We start from the raw sequence: 18,142 nt of genomic DNA, 5'->3' as shown, positions 1-18,142 counted from the left end.
GTGGCAGAGGGCCTGAGGGCACCCGGACTCGGGTGCTCAGGGCTACCCCTGTCCCAGAAGCTGCTTTTCAGCTGAGCCCCAGGGCCGTGGGGTTGATTGCACCTGCACAAACTCCTTGGAGCTGAGCTGCTCGTGTCGAACCAGTTTGTTTCCCACTTGTGTTTGCCGAAAGTCAGCGCTGGACTTTGCTGCGGTGCCACCTGCTGGGTGCTGATGCTGCAGGAGCACCACCACCCCCGGGGGCACCCAGGTCCCTGGGATGTTTCTGCACCCCTCGAGGCCTGTTTCTGCTCCGCCGAGGTGCCAGGATTCCCCCCCCACCCCCCGACTCCCCTTGTCCTGCCTTTGCGAGGGGCTGAGGGCAGGCATTGAACTCCTCGCCCAGGAATCCGGTGTGTCCTGTAAATTCCAGATAATGCAAACTTTTACTCCAGCTACAGTGCGGTATTTAGTCGAGTATCGGCGAGGGCAAGGCTGGGGCCCTGGGGTGATCGCGATGCCAGTGAGGGAGCAGCGGCTCCAGGGGGCTGGGAAAGCGGCTTTAGCAAAGCTGCCTTTGTCCAGCGAGGCACCACCCCAGACCTGCAGCGCTCGTGGTTTATTAGCGGTGTTCGCACACGGCTCCCGCTTGCTGCCTCCCCTCTGCTGAGCGCAGACACGGCTGCTGGAGGGGAACGGGGAAATCGCTCAGGGCAGTCGGCAGCCCGCCAGGCTCCAGTGGGGCCGAGCGCTGCTCCTGCCGCTCCAGGCTGTGCCACGCGCTTCGCTCCCACCATTCCCACAGCCGCGCGCCACAGACCCTTCCCCTTTAGGGCGAAGCAGCCACCACGACTCTGCTTTTTGCTTTTATTAGAGGCAGGTGACACTGCCCTTGCTGGGTGTCTTGGGAGACGAGCAGGAACGCTAACGCCCTGCGCTCCGTGCTAACAACCCCCGGCACAGCGCCCAGGGTCTGGCAGACAGCTCAGGGTCGAGGCCTCATGAAATGCAACTATCATCATCCCTGGTCGCTGGCTGCTCTTTGTGCATCCACAGAAGCTTAAAAGGAAAGGCCCAGCCCCCTGCCCGGGGCAGCTGCCTTGGGAGCAGTTCAAGGAAACATCGCATCCTCCAGAGCCTCAGGCACGGGGCAGTAACGTGCGTAACACCCCGGCCGACGGCCCTTCCCTCAGCGCAGGCGGGAGAAGGCCTTGGCCTGCGTTCATCTCCTCTTTACAAACTTCTTTGTCACGGCGTTGGGGTTCAGGCGCCTCCTGCCAGCGCCCAGGGCCGCGTCTCGGATTTGCAGATTGGCTGCACGGCTGTAGATGTCGTTTTCTGCAAAGGGAGACACCCCTGCGATGTAGTCAGGGTCGAAGACGTTGGTCTTTTGCCTAGCCTTCCGGGAGAGCCGTTGCTGCGGGAAGGGCTGGTCTTCTACCAGGTGAGGGTTGTTCGCGTGCTTCCCGCCCTGCGGAGCCGGCAGCGGATACTGTGAAGAGAGCAGAAGTTGTTACGCTCTCGCTCTCCCTCAAAGGGGCTTCACCATTCAACAAGTGGCTTAGCCTCTAGCAAAGAACTTGGTAAAGGAAGCCCGAAAGCCCCTGGGTTATGTGGGAGGTCTGGAGGATGCCTGCAGCTCTGCCTTGACTCTTGCCTGTCTGGTCCCACCAGCTCACAGGCGGCAGCAGGGAAAGCCCTTGTTCCAGCAGCAGCCGGCCGGCGCGTCGCACACAGCTACTCACCCTGAGCCCTCGTGGGTTCAGCACCTTGGGGTTGCGGGAGAAATGCAAGTGGAGGCTCCCGTCGTCGCTCACACTCACCGCAACCTTCTTCAGGGTCTTGTTACCGCAGTGAGGACAGAAAACCTTGGTCATGTCGGAAGTTGTCCTGCAGGACAGCGGCAGAGGGATTCAGTGCTCCCTGGGCTGTGGAATACATGCTCAGCCCACGTGAGCTAAGGCTCATCCGGCCCCGCGAGCCGGGTCAAAGCCCCGAGCCATCCTGAAGGGACAGGAACAGCCCCAGAGGGCTCTGGCTGGGAGGAGCAGCGCTTGTCTGCACGCACAGCACTTACTTGAAGCAGCCGTGGCAGCGGAGGATGTGGCTCCTGGCCTGGCGGATCAGCATGCCGTTCACTGCCAGCACGTGGAGCCCCATCTGCAGCAGCACGTTCTGCAAGGACGAGGGAGAAACAGGGCGCCATGAGCTAGGACCGCCGAGCTCTACAACCCGGGTCGGACCATCCAGGCGGCGAGAGGCCTCCAGAAGCAAAGCAAAAAAAAGAGGCCTCTGCTATAGACAGAACTAGCTGTTTTTAAGAAGAAGGGAGCTGTCACGAAGCTGGTCTCATCCTGTCCCAGGGCTTCAGCAGCGCGCTCCTCTGTGGCGAGTGTCTGCGTGCTGGTTTAGCCAGCCCAGAGGTTTGAGGAACCCAGGGATCTGCTCCTCAGGCCACCGGTGCCAGCCCCCTTCAACCGCCCGTCTTAGCGGGGCAGGTGCGGCACCAGCAGGGCATCGGCCGAGCTCGAGGCCGCAGCCTGCGCCCGCACAGCAGCTGCCAGCACCCACCTGCATGGCAAAGTCAGTGGTGACGCAGCCGACCTGCACGCCAGCGGGAGCAGTGTCACAGTACCCCGTGTCCTGCTGGACCTGCTTAATGTTGCTGGGCGTTATCCAGCCTTCGTCATCGCTCTCCTCCTCGCCTTCCTCCTCCTCAGCACTGTCCCCGTTCTCTGAGCTCTGGTGCTCCTCAGCCACCTCTGGGCTAATGGAGACGGCGTGAGCGTTCTGGGGTGGGAGAGACGGTCAGCCAAGGCTGCACAGCGCCCCCAGCCCAGGCTGCCTGAGCAGAGGTGTCCAGCAGAGGAGGCCGGAAAAGCCGGCCAGAAACTGGGGGAGAAAGCAGAGAGAGGGGCACGGACGCTCTGGGTCTCACCAGCAGCTCCTGCAAGTCCTCCTCGATGCTGGGCAGGGGGTTTCTCCAGTAGAGGAAGGAGCTGAACTCGGGGCTCTCAGCTGGGACCGGGCTCCTCTCGGGGCTGGGCAGACGCTGGCCTTTTCCTGGGCGCTTGTGCTGCAGCGGGACACAGGACAGGGGGTCCCTTGCCTGCTGCCCGCCCGAGGGCTCTGCAGGGCTGCGTCCTTGTCCCCCGGATGCCCCATCCCTGTCCCCATCCCTCACCCTGGAGCACCATGTCCCCGTCCCTTACCTTGGAGGGCAGGTGGAAGCCAGCGAGGTGCAGGGGGGCCTCGGGGTGCTGCCGGGTGGAGCTGAGCCGCACCTGGGGAGGGAGCGCGGCGGGTCAGCGGGGCTGGGCCTTGCCACGGTGCCGCAGGCGTCCCCATCCCGTCCCTACCTTGTCCTCGGGCTCCCGCCGGAGCCGGTCGGGGCCCACAGTCTCAGCCTCCAGCTGGTAGGTGAGGGCGAGCACCTGGAGGTCGGTGGCCGAGAGGCTCGGGTAGTCGCCGGTCTTCTTGGAGAAGTCGGTCACTGCGGGCAGATGGCCGGGGTGGTGGCGGGGGGAACTGGGTCAGGTCGGGACCGGGCTGGGCCGGCGGGGGGGGGGTGGTCTGGGCCGGAGGGGGGGACGGGACGGGGACAGGGGCAGTGGTTGCCTGGTGCGGTGAGAACCGGGATCTGGTTTGGGGAAGGGAGGGGGGAGACACCGGGATCGGGGCCGGGGGGAACACCGGGATCGGGGGGGGGGGGGGGCGGGAGACACCGGGATCGGGGCAGTGGCCGGCGGGGGGAGACGCCGGGCCGGGCCAGGCTCACCGAGCCGCACGTAGTCGGGCCGCGGGCGGCGGAAGCGGAGCTCGTAGGGCAGCGCGGCCAGGCGCCGCCGCGTCGGCTTGTCGCGGATCTCGGCCACCACCTCGGGCACGGTGTAGACGCTCTGCGCGATGTCCTGCGGGCGCAGAGCCGTCAGCCCCGGCCCGGCCCGTCCCGGCCCCGCCCCGCCGCCCCGCTCCCCCCGGCCCGGCCCGGCCCGGCCCCGCGCGCTACCTGCAGCGGCGCCGCGCGGAGGAAGGCGCCGGCGTCGGCCACGACGTGCGCCACGCGCGCCATGGTCCCCGCTGGCCCTCGCGGCGCCCCGTATCGCGCTGGCCCCTGCGGCGACCCGTACCGCCCCGCCCCGCAGCCCCCTGGGAGCTGTAGTCCGCGCGGGGCACGCCGGGAGCCGCCGGCCTCCAGCCGCCGGCCCGCGTGACCCGCTTCCGGGCGGCGCGGGTCAGGTGACGAGCGCGGGTCACATGACGGCGGTCCCTGGAGCCGGAAGTGGGAGCGCAGCGGCCGCCGGTAACGGGGGCGGCGGGACGGGACGGGACCGGGGAGGGGGGATGTGTCCGCCCGGCGGCCCGGCCCGGCCCGGCCCGGCCCGGCCCGGCGCTGCTCCGCTGCGCTCCGCGGAGGGTGGCTTGGCTGGGCGCGGCCCGCTCCGGTGCCCCCGGGGTCTCGGCGGCGCCGTGAGAGGCGAAGGGGGAGTCGTTTGTTCAGCGAAGGGGCCCGAGCTGGAGGCGCGCGGCCTCCGGAGGGGCGAGAGCTGCCCGGCGCTCCCGCGGCGCGGGGGGGGGGAAGGGGGAGCCCCCGGGCAGCCCGCGGCGCGGGGGGGAGAGGCGACCCCGGGAAGGGGGCAGTGCCGCGAAGCAGCGAGGCTTTGGCAGCTGAGAGGCGTCTAACGTGGCGGGGGAAACCGAGCCATGGTGTGGAACCGGGAAAGGAGAAAGTGGGGAAAAAGTGAAGATTTAAATAAAAAAAAAAGAAAAAAAAAAAAAAAAGGGATGTACAGCCCAGCAGCCCGGGTATCTGCCGTCACCGTAGGCGAGCGACGGCCTGCGGCCCGGTCGGTCGGTGAGGAGGGGAAAGCCCCCGGTGCACGAGGCTGGTGAGGGGACGGGTGCGGGCCAGGAAGGGAAACTCCACACGGTTACCGGCCGCCGAATCGCCCTCCCGAGCTCTGGTGGAGCTGGCAGGGGCCTGCCGGGCGCCGGGGGCGAGCTCACTCGGGAAGGGCTGGCGTGGGGCGGCCGGTGGGGAGAGCGAAAGCAGCGCCTGTCTCTGCGAGGGGGGCAGGGGCATCCGCGCTCCTGCCAGAAGGGAATGAGCCCTGGGTGACGGTAACTTTGGGGGTCAGATCACTGATATTAATGAGGGAAACGCACCCCAGGGCGAGCTCGCGGTCCGTCTAGCCCAGGGTCCAATCGCAGACAGCAGCCGCAGGAGGTGCCGCTTCGGAAGGGCGCGTGAGCCCGGCCGTTTCCTGTGGTCCTTGTTAATGGCGCTAATGAAATAAGCTGTAATGCGGAGGTGGGGACTCGCAGCAAACACGAAGAATAACAATATCCTAAGGGAAGGACAGGGCGATCTGTGGGCAGAATAATTGGAGTAGGAATAACTGTAATAATAGCAAATGCAATTAGTTTCATGAAAAGACCTCCTTCCATAAGTAAATTCTTACCCGTTGGGAGCGAGGGGGAAGGGATAGGTGTGTATTAGCAAGCTTTGACCCACCGATCTGATAGAGCCAGGGTGGTGCTGGGGTGGCGCATGGGAGGGGATGGAGAGTGAGCGAAGACCCTGTTTTACAAGAGCAGATTTAAAAAGGAGCTGGCGGCGCCTGCTAAGGTAAAGCAAGGGCCTGGGTTTGGTGGCCTGGCTGGCTGCGCTAGCCCCAGGGGCCCTTTGCTGCGGCGGCTTCTCCAGCAGGATGGAGGCACTTGGAGAGTCTTTGCAACAAGGAGCGGGCGACGGTTGGGCGCGGAGGGGCCAGGGAAGGAAAGAGACTCCTGTGCAGCAGAGAGCTGGAACTGGAGATGTGCTTTTTCCCCTTTTTGTACTTCTTTTTCCTGAGGGCTTCTGATTGGGGAGGAGGTAGGAGGGAGAGGCTGGCAGGGCTGGTCGGGAGGCGTGCTTTTGGCTTCGCAGGACTGGGAGGGGGATCAGGTTTGACTCAGCCTGAGCTCTCGCTGCTGCCCTAGGCAACAGAATTGAGACTCTCATGTTCGCGTCTGCCCGGGGAGTAAACAGCGAGGCCTCCGTCCGCCCTGTTGTGTCGGGTGCTTACGTGGGCAGGCCCCTGTGGTCTGCGACCTTGGCGTTTACTGCAGGTGCTGCTGCTCTGCCACAGGGCTGCGTTAGTCTGCATTCAGCGGGTCCCTCCTGGCTCTTCTGCCCGCCGTGCAGAAAGGCTGGCTGCAGGCTCGGGAAGATGACGGGAATCCATAGGCTGCTCCGCTGGGCCCAAACCAACCAACCCGTGCTTGCGCGTGATACGTGACTCTGCTTCTGCTTCGTTGTCAGTCGTCTCGGCAGAGGCGCAGCCACGTGTTTTGCCAGCGTCCCTGGCCGTCCCAAGGGGTCGGGGCCTCGCGCCCTTCCTGCCCAGCTGCGCTCCGCCAGCTCCCCTGCCCCGGGCAGGTGTCTCGGAGGCAAGGTGCCGCGGGTGCTGCAGGGCAGGGCGAAGCGCTGTGGCTGCAGCGACAGTAACGCGGTGCCTGAGAGAGTGAGGAAGTGGCGAGTCCTTGGGAAGCTGGAGGCCCGTCCTCGGTTTCCTGCGCTGCAGTGTGATCCTTCCCAGCCACCGAGAGCAGCTGTGGCCCCTGTCCCTTCTCAGCTGCTGCTCTGCAGTGTTTCAGGGTGGATTCTGTGGAATTTTGCCACCTGGAAAAGACCTGGCCTGTCCTCAAGGGCCTGGAGCTTCCTCTTCTCTCCCGCAACGTTGCTGTCTTGTTCCTTCCAAAGGCTCCCTTGTGCCGTGGCCGTGCAGACTGCTCGTGGGCCAGTATTGCTGCTCAGCAGCACGGGGCAGACGCCACATCTTCCTAGTGCTTTGCAGACTGCTCTGTCCTCGTGCTGGTCATGGTCAGCGGTGACCCTTGGATCACAGGGAGCTGGAGCTGGAGCCGCTCCAAAGGGCGCCTGTGGGGTGTTGTCCCGCAGGGCTCTGCCTGGCCGGCCCGGCTCTCCAGGCCTCGCGGGCGCTGCTGAGACGGGTTCCTCTCTGTAGGGCGCAGCTTTGCTTCCACCTGTGCTACGTGGTTAAAGTTTAACAGGAGTGAGAGGGAACCTGTGTTTATTAGGTATCTGCGTGCGTGCCAAGGGTGTCCCAGGCGGTCTGCGAGGCCTCCCGAGCTGGAGTCGCTGTGCTGCTGACATGGCGGTAAAGCCTTCGGATGTGCCAAGGAGGAACTGGCCCCCTCCTGGCACTCCGTGAGCAACAGGCAGCACCAAGGGCATCCACAAACCTCCTTGGTGCGGCACCTCCCAGCGCGCACCGCTGCTGTTCGGCATTGAACCCCCGTGCCGCGTGGGTCGCTCATCCTAATACACTGGCCACAGGGAGGCCCGGAGCAGCCCTGACCCCGGGGCCCCGCGCAGCCTCAGCTTCCTCCCTGCGACGGCGGAGGGGCTGAGGTCTCTCGTGTCTCTCTGCTTTCCAGCCCGGTGGTGATGACATGGCCTCGGCGAGCTCCAGCAGGGCCAGGGCAGCGCCGCCCTGCGAGAAGTCCCAGCTCTCCGTGAAAGGTGGGTCCCGCTGCATCGCTAGAGGTGGGGCCGGGAGCCCGGTGTCCGGGAATGCAGATTTTCGAGTGCATCTGGTCCTGGATTCCTCCGTGCTGACCCCGGCAGCCAGCAGCCCCTGGAGGGAGGGGATGTTCCCAGGCCTGTGCTCTCCCTGTGCCCTGGGGATGGGACACCTTCCTGGGGAGGGACCGGGTGCTGGGGAAAGCCAGCACCACCCCTGCAGTCAGATGCTCCATCCTGATGGAGAAACAGCGAGCTTCCTGGGGGGGTCCGAGGCACTGGCCGCCCTTACCAGCACATGCATCGCAGCCCTGGGCACGTGGCAGCTGGGGCAGGGTCTCCTACCTTGGAAGAGGTTTATCTAGGGAAACCTGGTGACGGCGTTCCAGCCGTCCGTCCTGGCCTCGCACCGATGGCAGTGACAGAGGAAGGATGCCATGATCTCAGGGGCCTTCCTCTGCGTGGGGTGCTGCCTGCAGCCCCAGAGCCCTCCTTGGGCGTCTGAGAAGCCTTTGAGAAGCAGAGTGGCTGTCCGCCGAGCTCTGCCTCCTCCTCTTCGCCTTGCCTGAGGTTGGGCTGTTGCTCCGTGGCTCTTCTGGGGCCGTGTTCGTGCTCCCGTGGCCACGAGATGGCTCCAGACGCCCGGAGCTGTGTCCCCAGCTCTACCTTGCGCTGCCCTTCAGGAGCACCTTGTGTCTGTCCTGGGAGACTTGGAGGCTCACCTGAGCGGGCACCTCTTTCCTAGTTGCTCTGGAGAACCTCCTTTCTCCCCCGGCTCGTTCACGGGAGGTGTGGGGCCGGAGGAAGGCAGCGTGCAGGAGCTGGTGCCTGGGAGCACCTGGATCTGGCCACTGCTGCCATCAGGAGAGTTGCCTCCTGCTCCCCCTCTTCCAAAAGCAGTTTGACTCCTCGCTGCCCGCGGCGCCCCGCGGCCCCCCAGGCTGGCAGGCGTGGGTGGGGGTGTGCAGCCCTGCCCTGGGGCCTGACCCCATGCCTGTCCCCTCTGCCCAGTTGTGTCTGTGAAGCCCAAGGCGCAGAGCCGCCAGTCGCGGATGAACTGCTATGTGGAGGTGGCGGGTGATGGACTTCCCAGTGAGACCAAGAAGACAGGGAAGCAGATCGGGAGCTCTGAGGTGCTGTGGAACGAGACCCTCGTCCTGTAAGTGCCCGCGACCCCCAGGCGCGGGGCTGGCTGCCGCGTGCCTGAGCCGGCCCTGGGCTCCCTGGCGCAGCTCCTCGTGGGGGAACCAGACAGCTGCCGTTGCCTGGGGGCATTCGGACGTCAGAGACGTTTGCCTCCAGGCAAGGACACCACGAGGGACAGGCAGGCTAGCGAGGTGGTGGGAGGGGGCTCTCCCGTCACCCCGTGGCGTTGCCCCGGGCCCTTCTGCTCCCTGCTCCTAGCAGGCCTGGTGCTGCCTGTTCCCTGAGCGCGGAGAGCGGACGAGGCCGTGCTGACAGCCCCCTTCCTGGTCTCTCTCCAGGAATGTCACGGCTCAGAGTCACCTGGACCTGAAGGTGTGGAGCTGCCACACTCTGAGGAACGAGCTGCTGGGCACAGCCTCCGTCAGCCTCTGGAACCTGCTGAAGAACGGCGGGAAACGTACGTACGAGCCCTCGCCATGGCTCCCTCTTGGCCTCTGCCCCGTGTCCCGTCCCCTGGGCAGAGAGGTGGCTGTCTGGGCTAGGGTCACCGCTGCTCACGGGTGCTGGCAGGGCGCCCTGGGAGAGGCGCCAGCTTCGCGGGGCGCTGCTGGCCCGTGGCGGGCTGCACCCCTGGGCGCGCTGCACCCCTGTCCTCCGCGGTGGTCCTGCAGGATTTCCTTCCCCGGTAGGTGTGTGGCGGAGAAGGAGTAACTGGCTGGAGCAGCTCCCCGTCCAGTCCCTGGCCCCGGGAGAGAACAAGGCAACATTGTGCGAGCTGGGCTGGCCTGTCAGGCGTGGGGGGCTGGAGTGTGACGGAAGCCATACCTTAATTAGCCAGGGTGCCGCAGCCTGCATGGAAACACAAACCCCTCAGCTATTTGCTGCCATTTGTGGTCACCAGAGTGTGGCCCGTGGCGGCAGCTACTACATAAAGGCCTCCATTCAGGGCTCGGGCCGTGCACGCGGCTGCGCGGGGCAGGAAAAGGCTCCTTCTCTCTTTTCCAAGCAAAGCTCAGCCGCCGGCAAAAGACAGACTTGGTATTGAGAGGGGAGAGGGGCCTCCTGTGCGCCAGAGGGACGCGGGGCTGGTTCAGACTCTCCCCCGTGCCAGGGGATGGGGCGAGTTGCTTCCCCTGGCGCTGCCGGCTGCAGGCCGTGAAACCGCGGTGGCGTCCCCAGCGTGCCCCGAGGCGGGCGGGCTGCTGTGCCTGGGGCCCTGCAGGCCCTTGGGGTGGACAGCAAGCTCTCCTCAACGCCACGGGCTTCCGGGGACCAGCGTGGTTACTGGATCCTCGCCCAGAGCTGCCCCTTGGCCTGCTGGATCCCGGGCGGGCTCGCGCGGGGAGCTCGTCCGCTGCTCTCCCGTCGCAGAGCCCGTGAGGACCTGAACGTCCATCCGCCTCCGGGTAGTTACCGGGTGGGCTGCCCGCCGCTTGGGCGCTCTCGGAGGAAGGCGGCTTGTAGCGTTATCCCCGCGGCGTGCGGAGCTGGGTGTGCCGGCAGGCTGCCTGCCCCGGGCAGTCCTGCTCCGCGTCTCGGCCTCGGGGCGCGCTCCCCTAGCTCTTTTTCCCCGAGCCGCGCGCAAGTGCCGTGCTCGCGTTCCCGTTCCCGGCGCTGCCGCCTGCTCCCGCCCTACCTGCCCGCTCCTGGCAGCAGGGGCACAATTGGCTCTTTCATTAGCAGGCGTCCCAGGGGGCCGTGTGGAAAATGAATGGAAAAGGCAACTGGCTGTTCTAGCTTGTCCATTAGCATGCACCAGAAAAAACGTGTCAGATTTTTCCTTGACACTGTGGGCTGGGAGGGGAGGATTCTTAAAGCTGCAGAGCCCTGCTCAACTGGAAAGGTGCTGCCGCGAGGCGGGAGCAGCTTGTGCTCCCGAGCCGCCGTGTCTTCAGCGAGCTGCGTGCTCTCACTTGCTGTCTCGTCTAGACTGGGATCCTCTCCCTCCTCTTCTCTGAGATGCTGACTTGCTGCTCTTGGCCTTCACGGCTTTGCTCCAGCCTCAGCTCTGTGTTCATCCCCTGGGACAGGGATTGTTGCTGTTCCTCCAAAAGCTCTGTGGCAGCTGAGAGCCTGCATCTTCAAGGGGGCTTGGAGACCTCTTCCTAGAAGGGGTCTTCCATGCATCCTGTCTGCTGTGCCTCTGGCTCCAGCATCGTCTCCTGCCTGTTGAGAGATGGCGAGCTCCTTGGGCACACCAGCTCTTCCCCACGTTGGCCTGGGCTCACTGGAAGTGGCCAGGTCACGCAGCTCCGCAAAGCGGATTTGGGATTTCAAGCTGCCTCTCGAGGAAGGACAGGGATACCTCCCAGTGGGTCTGAGACCCCCACAGACCATAGTTATCCTAGTTCCTAGGTATGGCTGAGGCAAAGGAGGCTCTCCTGGAGCCTTGTGGGGGAATTGGCCAGCTGTGTGTCCCCCTTTTTTTCCCCCCTGTGACTCCCTGCAGGAAGACCCGTGTGCACTCAGCCCCCCTGGCCTTTTCAGCCGTCCAGAGCTGGACAGGTAATGTCCTAATCCAGCCCAGTGACCCCCTGCCTGGGAGAAGGTGCTCAAAGGAGTGTGTGCTCTCTGCCACTTGTGGAGACCCTTGCAGCCAGCATCCCCCTCCTGGGAAGTGCTTAGCGGGAGCACTTCTCCCCCCAGGGCTATTCTTGGCTGGCAGCAGACCCATTTTCTAACTTAGTTGGTCTTACTAAGGTTTTCTGTAAGTTGCTCGTATGTGAGTATAACTGATCTTTTGTTTGGATTTCTGCAGTTGTTTTACTTAGTGTGGAAGAATTGTTCTGGTCCCCTTGCGTTTGTGCAGATGGGTGTTTTCCAGCAGGGGTGGTGTTCTCTTTCCGTCCCCAGTGATGTCTGTGGTAACGTACGTAGGGTTTCTGCTTGCCAGAGCGAAGCTATAGCTCCCTCTGTTCCTTCTCCTGGTCCTTCTGCCAAGCATACTTTGCTTCAGGTGGAAGAGTCTCAGGTCTGAGGCCTGGAGCCCAGAAAAAGAGCTCAGCAATGAGCCCAGTCGGGCCTGAGCTCTCGGGAAGATGGAGAGCTAATAGCCCAGGCTGTCAGAAATGAGCTCCCGCTCCAAAAGGGTCAAGCCTTGCTTTCAGACTTGCTGCGTTTCCCATTGCCTTGGCAGCCATCTCGGAGGCCCTCTACGCAGCCTCTTTTCTGGCAAGGTAGCACCCTCCCAGTTTCAGACAGGGGGATTGGACAGGGAGACAGAGAGGTGGGTAAGAATGGGCTTAATCACAGAAAATGAGTTAGAGCCTTCTATGGAGCTGCTCCCGGGGCTCCTTTAAAACAGCTGATTTACAATGGCACAGCCCCCTGCCCTGGGCCTCCGCCGCTGTGCGCTGCAGAAGAAACTCTTTGTTCCGAGGCTCCAGGAGCTCCTCGGTGCAGGCGTCGTGCGAGGCAGGAGCAGCATCCCCGGGCGGCCCCACAGTTCAGTCTGCGTGGAAGCTGATACTGGGCCGTACTGGTTTTTGCTGGTCCCCCTGTCTGCTGAGCAATGGATGTCAGGGCAGGCTTTGGAGCGACAGGAATGAGCCAGGCTGCAGCTTGCAAATGAAAGCGCTGGCTTTTATTACTTGCTGCTCGGGTTGCAAGTTACATCAACAGGCTCCTGTTTCTTGAGTGGCACCATATGCCAAGATTTTACAGATCCTGCAAAGCCTTTTCTTTCCATTCTGCTGCACCTCAGGCAGAGCTGCTGGAGCCGCGGCCTTGAGGAATCCTTTCAGGAAGCCAGCAACAAACCCCCAAACCTCTGGAAAGCTGCAGCCGACCCCGCTTCATGAATGTGCTGTCAAAGGAGCTCTGCTGCATGGTACAAAAGCAAAGACTCTTTCAGCAAGGACTCGTGAAAGCAAACACACAGACTAGCTGAAAGGAACGTTGAATGAGCCAGCTCTATCGGTGGCTGTGCGATAGTCCTGTAAGAGTGGTTGTTGCCAGCTGGTATGTCACAGTGCGGGGCTGGACTGTGCCCGCTCTGGGTCACCTTCCAGGTGCCGTGTTCGAGTGTCCTGCACTGCTGATGGGGCCGTGACCGCCAGCACTGTCCCCTTGTCTCCTGCCTTGTGCCCTGGCCAGCACCAGACTCTCCTTGAATGGGAGCCTGTTGTCTGCTCCCAAGCCAACGAGTAGCTAGGGTCCTTTGGCTCCAGACCTTGCCAGTGCTCTGTTCTGCAGACAGCCAGCTGCCCCCCGTCAGAGACAGCGGGCTCTTTGGCTTTCTCTTTTCGTCTCGTCTCCGCTCGCAAGGCTGTGATGATTCAGAGGAAAGAAGCAGAAGTCTGAGGTCCTCCTGGTTTTGCTACCTAGCAGTTACGATAAGTGGAGCGGGGCACAGTTATTTTTAAGCCGCCTGCGGTCCCTCGGTTCAGAGCAGCCTCTCCAGCGTGACACGCTGCCCTTTCACTTCTGCTCAGCTTGGCCACTGTGGCTGCGGGATGGAGCACCCAGCTGAAGCATGGCCCTGCTGCTTGTGCCCTCCTGTGTTGCTGGTGTCCGAGACTGGGTCAGTAGCAGGGCAAATCTTCCTGCTGCCTGGGAGAGTGAGGATAATCCCTTCCCCTAAACTCTGGATTGCTCCTTGGCTTATGGATAGCTATGGAAGGTCTTCTTCTCCCCCCTCTTCCAAGAGGGATCATGGCCACAGCACGGAGTCATTCCTTTGGCTACAGATATGCACAAAACTTAAGCTAGTCTTCACCTGCTGAGCACCAGGGAGGTGAGTTCTGTGCGTGCTGCTGCCTGCTGGGCACAGTGTTGTGGGGTGGCGCAGGGAAACCTGTGACCGGGGGGAAGCCAACATGTCTCGGTGCTCCCATCGTGCCTGAGAGCAGCCCCCGCAGAAGTTATTTGTTGCCCTGCCTTTTCTGTCTAGTCCTTTCAAGGGAGGGCTTTCGCTTTGGGATTTGATTCTTCTAGATTAATCGGGAGCAAATAGATTACTGTTTGGAGCACGTGGTTGTGGTGTCTGGAGGATCTGCTCATCTTCTGTCTGCATAAATGGCAGTCCTGGCTGCTCCACGTAGGGCTTTCCTTGAGGGGTGATGGTGCATACAGCTTTGGTTGCATGGAGCCATTTGAGTCTACACGTCCAGTGGAACTGTGCAAAGAGGGTTTTAAGAAATGAAAGGGGTGGGAGGCTCAGGCCATCTGTCTGGAAGTCTTTCCATCCACGTGTGAGAAGATGGAGCCACCACACCCAGGGAAGAGGCAGAGGGCCTGCCCCCTCCCCACGCTGCCGTTTTGTGATGCTTGTGCCAATGAGCCATGTCAGACGTGTGCGGTTACGGGAGGTCCCGGGGGGCTTGGGCTCAGCCCAGAGCCTTTATTGCTCTTGCTGCTACCAGCCTTACTTCGTGGAACTGTAAATCCGCTTAATGGGCTGTGTGGGAATTCCAGCTCGCCTCCGCTAAATGGGAGCTCTGATGCCGTGCGCAGGGCACTGGAAGTAGCTGAACTGAGACCTTATTCAGGACCAAATCACCCCCCGACCCCCTCCCAAAATAATAATAATCCCTCTGACATTCTGGCTGCTTGTGAGACACAGGCAGCCTTTGTGCGCAGCCGTTCAGGGGACCCTCTGTTGGTGCAATAGCAATGTCCCTTTGTGCGTCCTGTGTGCTGGATGGGGACAGTGAATGGAAGGTTCTGCTAGTGTTTATTTTCTTTAAAAAAGCTGAAGGGGGTGGAGAGGGGGAGAAGGAAGCCGGCTGGGAGGTTCATGTTCACATCCTTCACTTGGAGACACCTTGTCTTTGCTACCGCGCTGCCTTCCCCCTTAGGCTGGGAGCCTTCACAATGAGGGTCTGTGCCGCTCCGGCAGGGCGAGCGGAGCACGCTCAGCTGCCCGGCGCTCGCAGAAGGGGGATGGAGAGGATCCCCGGAGTGTGCGGACACGGCTTCCGCATGGCTCAGAGGAAACGCGAATTATTATGGCTTAGAGCAGCCGGGGGAAAACAGGGTCTGGATTTGTTCTGGTTTTGGGCCGTGTTCAGTAGCATCTTCTATCTCGGACTCTTAAAACAGTCTGTGAGATCGGTTCCCTTTGGAAGCATGTTGAGAACTGATACCTTTAAGTGGATGTACCTTTAAGTGAAATCCCTTGATTGGGATGATAGGTGATGATAGGTGGGTAACAAGCAGCAGATCAGGCCTGGTCTCCTGCCTCTGCCCTGCCTGCGTGAGCATGCTCTCCTGCCTGGCGAGGTCAGGAGAAGTGATAGTCGCCAGCCACGGGGAGTTCTGTGCTCAGCTCTTGGCTGCTTTGTGGGGTCTTTGGGTTGGAAGCAGCATGGCGTTGTCCTTGTGCCTGCGGCCAGTCCCGTGCAGGCAGTTCACTGCAGGCAGGCGTTTGGAAAGCATCGAGATGGTCCTTCCTCGCAGGGCGCAGCCGGGGGCGTCCTGGAGCCTCTCCGTGCCATCCAGGTGTGTGCTCCCGGCGGGAGCGCTGTGACCGACCTCGGCTCGGTCCTGTTCTGTTGCATTTGTTTCCCTTCCCGGTGGCCGGTCTGGGTTTGTGCTGTCCTCGTCTCGGCCTGTGCCCCTCCCCTGCCACCTCGTGGCGGCTCCCCTCCGGGCCAGGGGCTGCCTTTGACTGAGCCCTGTGGACCCCTGGCTCTCGGCCCTCCGGTTGAGCGTGGCCGGGTGAAACAGCTCTGCCCTGCTGCCCTTCTGCCTCCATCGCCCCCGAGCCTGCGCTGGCATCAGCCCTTGCAGAGCAGTGCTGGGAGCGTCCTCCTGCGTGTGCCCAGCTGGTGGGGACCGCAGGCTCCTGCCAGGGGAGGAAGGAGCTGCTCTCTGGGGCTGGCTGAAGGGTGCAAGGCTGCTTCTGGTCCTTCCAGCGATGGCCAGGCCAGCGGCAGCCTCCTGATCCCTCAACAGCACCGTGGTCTCTGCAGCTTAACCCCGGCCCTGGCTCTGTGCAGCGGACTGCACTGGCCGCTCTCCGGTGCGCCGGGCTGTGTGTGTGGCCCAGCAGACGCGGCTGGTCCAGGAGCTCCAGCCTGGGCAGCGCAGGAGCACGGAGCTGCGAGGGGAGCGCTCCCTGCCCGCAGCTGCAGTGGGAGCTGCCAGGCACAGCGGCTGGGCTGCGCTGCGCTGAGCTGGTGGCCGGGAACCGTAGGCACCGTGTGGATGGCAGTCGCACAAGCTTTTGCTGCTCTGGGGCCTCTGCCAGCGTGCCTTGCCCGTGAGCTGGAGATGGGCTGGGGGGTCTGCGGAGAGCATGTTCCCCTTGCCCTGCCGAGGCTGCTCCCGCTGGCAGGTCCCGCACCCCATCCCTGTGCTTGCTTGGGACAAAGCAGGTTACTAGAAAATGGTGCTGTTGTGTCATGAGCAATCTGTGTATAATAAAAATATTATTTGAGCAAATGAGTCAGGAAGCGTCTGGGCTGGTGTCCCAGGCTGGGGCAGCCAAATTCTTCTGGCCTTTGGTGGCGGAGCTGGGTATTTCAGTCGTGCTGGCTCCAGCAGGGCATTGCTGCAGTTGCGCTAGAGCCCTGCCTGCCCGAGGGCCTGGTGGTTCTCCTGTTGCACCTGGGGAGGCAGGTCCGATTCCCAGAGCAGCTCCGCAGGAGGAGGGTTTGCGTGGGAGAGGCTGCGGGGCACCGCTGGAGGGGGCTGCGGGAAGCTGGCGGGGGCCCCGCGGGGGCTGCACGTGTGGCAGGTGTCCGTCGCGGGAGGCCGGGAGCCGTGGCCGCCGCGCACCCGTGCCCGGGAAGTGGGGCAGGCCCTGCGCCTCGCAGGTGCCGGTGAACGCGCGGCAGCTGCCGGCCCCTGCTCTGCGCCTCGGCTAACGCCTCGCTAACGGACTTCCTTTCCCCCGCCGCTGTAGCCTGGCGCCGCGTCTGCGAGGGAAGAACGGCGAGTCGTGTTCCCGGGGTGGCTGCCTCTGCGCAAAGCTGCAGCGCCCGTCTGCGTGCGGAGCTGCGGCTGCCATGGTCTCGTTAAGCTGCCAGGAGCCAAACCGGCTCCCGAGGGAGCAGCAGCGAAGCTGGCGTTTTTTTTGCCGTCTCCAAGGGGCAGCTGGGCCTCGCGGCCCCTTCCAGCCCGTGCCACCCACTGAAGCTTCTGCGCAGGCCGTCTGGTGCTTCAGCGGAGCATGTTGTGAGCGTGTCTGGGGCAGCTCTTGTGCCTGTTGTGCTCAGTGGAGCAGATATATGAGGAATGTGGATGGAGGGAAGCCAACGGGGTTTTCCTGTGTTGCTTATCTGGGTTTTCTGGATGGGAAGAAGGTATCCTCTGATTCTGGAAGGTGCTGTCTGCTCCTGTGCTGCAGCAAGCCAGGGCTTCAGTCAGCCTCTGGCATGGAGCTGTTGGTCTGCTTCGTGTCCCAGGCGTCTGCTGGAGTTTGTCCTCAGTGCAGGACCCTTCCTGCCCTGCTTGTTATGTCAAACCAGCTGAGTATCTCACCTTTCCTTCTGCGATCTCCCCTGCATCCCCCAGCATCTGGACCTGATCTGTGAGTGACTGTGGTCCCGGCTGAGTCATTGCCCAGGCCCGCAGGGTAGTTATGCCTCCGTGATGGGATGGGGCGGCCGCTCTTTGTCTCGGCAAGCGGTGGATAGTGAAGGAAGGTCCTTGGCAGTCAGTGTAGCTCGCCAGGCTGCTCCCTGACAGTGCTGCTTACGTGTGTGTAGGTGCTGGGCCAATGTCTACAGCGTCTCGCTGAGGCGCGTGGTCCTGGAGGAAGCAGGCGTGTTGTCCTTTGGGGGAGAGGGTCTAACGCCACTGGCGAGGGCCAGAAGACTGAGGTCCCACGGGAGAGCTGGGGGTTGCGGAGCCTTCCTCCATAGCCGCTGGCTTCACTAGTGGTGACTGCTTGGTCTCTTTCTCCATGTCCCCTCATCTCCCACAGTGGAGAACAGGCAGCTGACCCTGAACCTGCAAACGGAGAACAAAGGCAGTGTTGTCTCCGGCGGAGAGCTGACGATTTTCCTGGACGGGCCTGCTGTTGATCTGGGAAGCCTGCCTAATGGCAGTGCCGTGACAGAGGGTGAGTGCCGCCCATCTCCGCATGCATGCAGCGGCTCTGAGCACGAGGCGGTGAGCACCGGCGGGGAGAGGAGTGGGGCTGAGATCACAGCCCTAAGGACCTCTGAGCAAACATCCGAGTGCCAGCAGCCACCTCCTCTCCCAGGTAAGGCTCCGGCCCCTGCCTATCCCAACTGCAGGCTTGCTCATGGACTCCCGTGGGAGCGAACGTGTGGTGGGACAGGAGTGGTGGCATTGACAGGATTACACTCCTGCATCCCCGCCGATGCAAAAGGAGTGGCTGTTCTCTGGGCCCTCCGCAAACTGCCTGAGCGGCTTCGCTCCTTCCCTAGCTTTCCTTTGTTGGCCCCGGGAAACGTCTTCTGTGTTTGATGAGCTGCTCAGGTCGGGAGCTCCCTGCGTGCGTGCGGGGGCACAGACTGATGTCTCACTGGTCAAGGCCTCCCAGGGACTGAGCAATGAAAGATTCGGCTCATATTG

At 62.9% G+C, this 18,142-nt stretch overlaps 2 protein-coding genes across 5 annotated transcripts in view; one reads left to right on the top strand and one right to left on the bottom strand.

Annotated features, from left to right (window-relative positions):
* Positions 1-834: 834 nt before the first annotated feature.
* NOB1 (NIN1 (RPN12) binding protein 1 homolog) lies at positions 835-4,090 on the bottom strand. The gene is made up of 9 exons (XM_067302305.1): positions 3,989-4,090; positions 3,758-3,890; positions 3,339-3,472; positions 3,192-3,263; positions 2,918-3,055; positions 2,551-2,769; positions 2,057-2,154; positions 1,725-1,869; positions 835-1,471 (listed from the first exon to the last, which is right to left on the bottom strand). The coding sequence occupies exons 1-9, from the start codon at positions 4,049-4,051 to the stop codon at positions 1,202-1,204; spliced, it is 1,272 nt and encodes a 423-aa protein (XP_067158406.1). The 5' UTR covers positions 4,052-4,090; the 3' UTR covers positions 835-1,201.
* A 152-nt stretch (positions 4,091-4,242) lies between these two features.
* Positions 4,243-18,142, top strand: part of WWP2 (WW domain containing E3 ubiquitin protein ligase 2) — a 50,839-nt gene continuing 36,939 nt past the window's right edge. Inside the window, exons 1-5 of one of the 4 annotated variants that reach the window (XM_067302302.1) lie at positions 4,243-4,282; positions 7,423-7,507; positions 8,519-8,666; positions 8,992-9,110; positions 17,526-17,663. In XM_067302302.1, coding sequence (XP_067158403.1) covers positions 7,438-7,507; positions 8,519-8,666; positions 8,992-9,110; positions 17,526-17,663 — 475 coding nt within the window. In that variant the 5' untranslated portion in view covers positions 4,243-4,282; positions 7,423-7,437. Of the gene's footprint in view, positions 4,283-7,422; positions 7,508-8,518; positions 8,667-8,991; positions 9,111-17,525; positions 17,808-18,142 lie in introns of those variants that run through there. The other 3 variants (XM_067302301.1, XM_067302304.1, XM_067302303.1) reach the window with 3 other exon arrangements.

The sequence above is a fragment of the Apteryx mantelli genome, chromosome 10, assembly GCF_036417845.1.
Source record: "Apteryx mantelli isolate bAptMan1 chromosome 10, bAptMan1.hap1, whole genome shotgun sequence".
In the NCBI taxonomy this organism is placed as follows: Eukaryota; Metazoa; Chordata; class Aves; order Apterygiformes; family Apterygidae; genus Apteryx; species Apteryx mantelli.
Note: the sequence above shows the minus strand (reverse complement) of the source record. Positions and strands in the feature narration are given on the sequence as shown.